Source organism: Phalaenopsis equestris, unplaced genomic scaffold (genome assembly GCF_001263595.1).
Source record: "Phalaenopsis equestris unplaced genomic scaffold, ASM126359v1 Scaffold000291, whole genome shotgun sequence".
NCBI classification, from domain to species: domain Eukaryota; kingdom Viridiplantae; phylum Streptophyta; class Magnoliopsida; order Asparagales; family Orchidaceae; genus Phalaenopsis; species Phalaenopsis equestris.
In genome coordinates, this window is record NW_018164733.1 from 516,475 (window position 1) to 522,631 (window position 6,157).

Here is a 6,157-nt window from a genome sequence, read left to right on the forward strand (position 1 = left end):
CAGTTCCTTCTAAAGTGACATCCTTCTAAAGTGACCTTCCTTGTGGCAGTGGTAACACTTGTTAGATCTCTTAGAAGGACTGACTTCTGCCCTCCTTCTGGACTTTGATCTACTCTGATCACTTTTGAAGCCTTTTTTGCTCGATCTTCCTCTAACTGTCAGACTATCTCCACTGGTTTCCTCTTTCATGTCGTGCTCCTTCTGAAGTTCTTTAGCTCTAATAAGAGATTGAACCTCCTCTAGAGTAACAGTCTGCGCCCTTCCATAGAGCATCGTATCCTTGAAATGCTCGTAGCTCTTGGGAATAGAGTTTAGCAACAGTAGTGTCTTGTCCTCATCGTCCATTTTACATTGATGTTCTCGAGGTCATCGATGAACTTGTTGAACTCGTCAATCTGCTCTGAGACGGATTTGTCTTCATGCATTTTGAAAGAGTATAGACGCTGCTTCAGAAAGAGTCTATTAGCCAGAGACTTTGTCAGGTAGAGTACCTCGATTCCCGTTGAATTTCTCGATGTAGAATTTGGCGGAACTCATTATTGTGGCTTGATCCCCACTAACGTCTGAAATTCGTTCCGCTGGGCACCTATTGAATTCCGAGAGTTGTCGCGGCGTGTTCTAGCTGACGCGAAAATCCTCCTCCTTCGCGAGATCTGCCCCTTGGCAGACCGAACGACCCGCCTTCCTCTACTCCTTCACGGGCAGTCCTCCTCCGTCTTGCCGAACCGCACAACCTATGGTGCTAATCCAGGAAACCCTCCTCCTCCGCGAGATCTGCCCCTTCGCGGACCGAACGACCCGCCTTCCTCTGCTCCTTCACGGGCAGTTCCTCCTCCGTCTCGCCGAATCACACAACATGTGGTGCTAATCCAGTCGATCAAAGCTTTCACTGCTCACCGAATTTGTCGCGATTCGGCTGTCTGCGACATGATCCGTTTGCTCCTCTGTTCGTAAATGTCGAAGTCCTCTTCTTCGTCACTGGCCGCGAACACCTTTACGCGGACACTTCTAGCCAAGAAGTATGAATCTTCCCACAAACGGCGTCAATTGTTGTGAGATATGTACTTCCTGACATAAAAAATGAAACGCAAAGAACACAAGTAAACACAAATCGTTTACGTGGTTCGATCCAACTGGATCTACGTCCACGGGAGAGAATCAATCAAATAGTTCATTAAGGCAAAAGAAATGGAGAATACATAGCTTATACATAAAGATGAGCCCTCATCTTCCTTCTACGGTCCTCCATCTCAAGCGACACCTTGATACAAGGCCTCAAGATGCTCTCCTCCTCTCTAGCTCTCTAGCTCTCTAGTTATTCTCTCCTCTTTTGTGGTGGCTTAAGATCTCTTCCCTTGCTCTCCTAGGCCTCACACCCTCTCTATTTATAGAAGCAAAAGAGTGGTAGGTGGGAGATAGGTGAGCAGTAGGTGGGAGGTAGGTGGGCGGTAGGTGGGATATGGTAGGTGAGCGGTACCACATTATAAAAGTGCACTTTTACCTTAATTCAATAATTGGGGGTCAAAATAACAACAATACTAGAGCTTTTCCCTAAAAACATATACCGCCACCATGAGCTTCTCTTCCTCAATTAACCCATTGACCGCAAAGTATCGCTCCACATTATACACACCCATGTGCATATTCTCCTTTGAAAATCGACATCTTCAGTTTTCTGACCCTTGCATCTCTACCCCAACTTCCTCTTCCTCTGGTGTTTCCCCCCATGTGTCTAAGATGAAACTCCGTTCTTCAGTCATAACCATACACCATTCTCGATTCCCTTTTTCTCCTTCGTGCTCTTCCATGCCACTTACACCAACCCTCCAATTTTTTGAGCCTAGCCCCCTCCATCGGACATCTCTAATCCCCCCTCCTCTCGGAGTCCCTGGGGGAGGGGGGGCTCTTGGTGGTAGATGATATCCTCCTCGTTGTCGTTCGATCCCCTTCCCTCTTGATCTGGCCAAGGATTCCCTGATCAATACTTGGCTAGGGTTTGCAACTTGAGTGGTCGGCAGGGACTTGGATTGCATATCCATGAGCCTCTTCATCATTTCTATCATTTCCCCTATGCTTTCAAATTTATCCTCCAATTGGCTCTCTATGGAAGAAAACCTGTTATCAATGGTGGCGAACATTTTCCATTCCCGATCTGATTTGCCCGATTTCTCCTTCCAACACATCCACTTTATTTGTTGTCATCCCTCCAAGATCTTACTCCAATACCAATTTGATAGGATTCAGAACCAAAAACAATGAACAAATAGCGACTAAATTGTAATAGATAGGTAGAAAAAACTCAAATGAGGAATGTTCTTACGAAACTTAAAGAAAACAAGCAGAATACAACAATGATCTAGTGTTCGAGAGGTAGATCGTCTCTCCACAAACCCTACACGTCGTTAGGAATATCACAATACAAAAAAGAAAATTGCAGCCAAAACAAAACATAAAATAAAGCCTAGGTTCTTAGTCCTAATATAGCTCTCCTAAACCCATTCAAACTTTCCCCACAAAACTCCTTGAATTTCTCCTCTTTGCAGACGCGGCTACAAGCTTCATGGGCCTTCCTGTTCGTTGGATCCTTTTGTCGCCGCTCCCCGCTGTGTCGCCCCTACCTGCAAAGCCGTTCGGCTCTTAAATCGTTGGGGCGAGCCAGTCGGCTGAATTTCGACCGGTCCCGCCTGGGTCGTTTTAATACTTGTATAATAGTCGTTGATTATTTAGATGGGTCATTTTAGTTCCATAATTTATAACAATGCCAAATTAGTCCCTAGATTATGTTAATGAGGTGCTAAAATAGCCTTCACTGGTAGAGCTGTAATTGAGTTGAGTCGAGTCGAATATACCTTGGCTTAGACTTGGCTTAATTGAATTATGAGTTGTTAATGTTCGGTTTGTTAGCTCCTATGACAGACAAAATTAGAAAAAGTTGTCTTAGATGGTTTGGTTTGGTCACAACATATTAAACGTCGACCATTAGATGATCCGATTAGGAGAGTAGATGTTTTAGATTTGACTTGTGTTAAGAAAGGCAGAGGTAGACCTAGGAAGACTTGGGCTTATTGTATTAAAAATGATCTTAATTTACTAGAACTAAATGAAAATATGACACTAAATAGGACGCAATGGAGAAAAAGGATTCATGTGGCCGACCCCACGTAGTGGGATTAAGGCTTTGTTGTTGTTGTTGTTGTAATGTTCGGTTTGAGATCTCTATGCAAGCAAATTGGGCTTTGGAAAATTAGTTAATGTGGAGATCAAATTAAGATGGTGATTAACCAAATTGTTTGTGATTACAATTGGGCTTATACTGTGAAGAGATCAAATCTATCATGATAATTAAATTTTAATCATCCAATCTCTTGATGTAAATTATTAACGGTGGTGATTCTTAAATCACACCAATGATATTTCGTCAGTAATATAACTGAAATTCTAGACCGTTGAATGTTAATAGATAGCAGAGGATATACAGAGTGGATGAATATTGGGTTTATTGTGAATAGTATTTTGAATAAATTTGGATTACATTATTTAATGAAGTTTGGAAGGATAAAATTCCTCTTAAATTGTGGAATTGCTTAGCAGGATAAAATTTTTCTTCAACCATATGGAGTTACTATGGTAAATGAAAACGATGACTTCAATTAACTTTCCACTGTAACCATTTATTTATTGAACCTGAAGCTAGAATACAAACACTTCTACTGTTCAAAATGAAAATATAGCAAGCAAATTGCATCCAAAAAAGAAAAGCAATCCAGGTGGTTGTTTTAATCAATCTAAAGAAAGAAAACAGCAAATTACTTGTTGTCAATTGGATGAAGGCTCAAAAATTTATAACGGGGCAGTTACATAAATACCACTCAATTTTTATGTATTTTCATGTCTAACACCAAGATTTTGCATTTTTTTACAATTATATCACTCCAATTTTTTGTATTTGTACTTCAAAAATACAACCATTTTAACTTTTAAAAAGTAAAATACACATTTTCATGCAAAAGGCGGTATCTATATCAAAATTAAATTTCAGATGTTGCATATGTAAATATATGACAATTGAATGGTATGTATGTAAATTTCAGATGTTGCGTAAGGTTCTTGAAAGTTTTTGGGCAGAAGTTAAATAGCAATGGATACTTGAGACTAAAACTTACCTGAACTCCCCAATGCAAAAAATATCCCAAAAAGAACCCCAATGGAAGGCCAAAAATATAATAACATCCCAAATTAATGTAAGCCACTAGTCCTTGCCATCCACTTCCGACTGCCACTCCTGCCTCAGCCAAAACAAATAGAGAGGGGGGAGAGAGAGAGAAAGAGAGAGAGAGAGAGAGAGAGAGACATTATTAATGATTTAGAAATTACAAAATTGACCTTATGTAATAATACTCACCTGAAATCACTGGCTGGATGCTATTGAGCACCATGGTAATCCCAAGAAGATAAGCAATTCTCGTAACAGCCTTCTGCATCTCTTTATCACTTGTAAATAATACCGGAAAATAATCTCTTGCAGCAAGAATGACACACATGAAAAAGAGCCCAATCACTAGAGAAGTGACCACCACAACCACAACAGTGTACTTGGTTGCCCTCGGCCGGCCCGATCCAAGTTCATTCGAGACCCGAACACTATGGAAATTAAGCACATCCAAAAAACATATCATTAACATTTGCAAAAACAATATAGAGCCTTTCTATATCATAGACATTTTAATTGGAAATATGAGATGATTAATTTTGTCCGTAGATTAATAAATGTAGTTAATTATGTTATGGTATGGCTCATATACTATATAGGGACAGATGCTGGAACGAAGCGGAGCAGAGCGGAGCGAAGCGGAAGAATCTGTCCAAATCGGGAAGTTACGTTATGTGGGTTGGGGGCGTTGGGTCAACGCCCCGCTATACGGTACAGGGGTAATTTGGTAATTACATATTGTACTGTAGGGTTTACTCTAGGATTATAAATAGACATGTTTGTAATTCTAGGTCTTTGAGAGAGTTGGATCTTCTATTCTGTAACCTCTTTTCTGAATATTGAAAAGGAATACGCCGCTCTGCTCCCGAGGATGTAGGCATCTTTGCCGAACCTCGTTAAATCTCTGTGTTCTTCTGGATTTGTGTCGATTCTTGTTTTTCTTCGCCCTAATTTTTTCAACAAGTGGTATCAGAGACAAGTTCGAGGAACGGGGGCGGCGCAGGAAGAAGGAAGAGGATCTCGATCGGAGGGTCCGCAAGTGCAGTTTGCGAGGCAGCAAAGTGTTCAGCAGTGCGCAGAGAATTCTGATTAGCCACCCTCGGACGAGTTCGGGACGGACGAACGAGGCGGAGCGGATGTACAAACAGGGATCGGGAGTTCGCGGAAGAGAGGGATCGCGACGGAGGAAAGAGACGGGATTCGCGGCAGTGTGCGAGCTTTGCGACAGAGCTTGTGCGGAAGGGAGGAAAAATAGGAAGGCAAGTTGCGATCCAGAAAATCCGAAACAGAGTCGCTAGCGGTAGGCAGGAGTGGATTAGAGTGGATCGCGGCTCCCCGCGGTAAATTCCGAAAATTTTGCCGGAGGCGGAACAGGCGGGATCCAGAAAAGGGAAGGAGCGGAGCCACTGTGCAGTGTTTCCTTCTAGAGAGAAAAAAAAACGGAACCTTTCCATTGCTGGCTGGCTTGCGGAGGGAGAAGGAAGAATACTCCATTGCTGGGTGGCTGCTTAATGGAAGAATATTCCTTGTTGGAGAAAAAGGAAAGCTGCCATTATTATTACTTTTTTGTCTTTTCCCTTGGCCCGCGGAAGGAAGAAAAATTAAAGGAAAGTTTTCAAATTAAGCAAATTTAATTAAGGATTTCTTTTGTTGGATGATAAAGAGAAATAAAGGAAATATTTATTTCTTTTCTTGGAGGCGGAGAGGAAATTTTTTTTTTCTTTTGCTTGAATATTTTAATTTTTATTTTTTCCTTTTTTTCAAAAAAAAAAAGAGGTCTAAACAAGGATTTTTGCAGAGGAATTTTTTGCAGAAAAGTTTTGTTGCAGGATCAAAATTGTTCGCAAGGCGGAAGGGCTCGCGGGAACGAACAGGTGCGAAGCAGTTCGGATAAAGGGCTACGACAGTTCGGCGAGTTATGCTTCGGGGAGTTCGCGGTAGAGGCGG

At 41.8% G+C, this 6,157-nt stretch overlaps 1 protein-coding gene across 2 annotated transcripts in view; it reads right to left on the minus strand.

The window, feature by feature from the left end:
* LOC110025154 (protein DETOXIFICATION 35-like) overlaps window positions 1-6,157 on the minus strand; it is a 30,015-nt gene that overhangs the window by 9,663 nt on the left and 14,195 nt on the right. For both annotated transcript variants that reach the window (XM_020725453.1, XM_020725454.1), the window contains exons 4-5: window positions 4,403-4,641; window positions 4,164-4,282 (exon numbers count right to left, since the gene is read on the minus strand). In XM_020725453.1, the coding sequence (XP_020581112.1) occupies window positions 4,164-4,282; window positions 4,403-4,641 (358 nt within the window). The remainder of the gene's footprint in view (window positions 1-4,163; window positions 4,283-4,402; window positions 4,642-6,157) is intronic.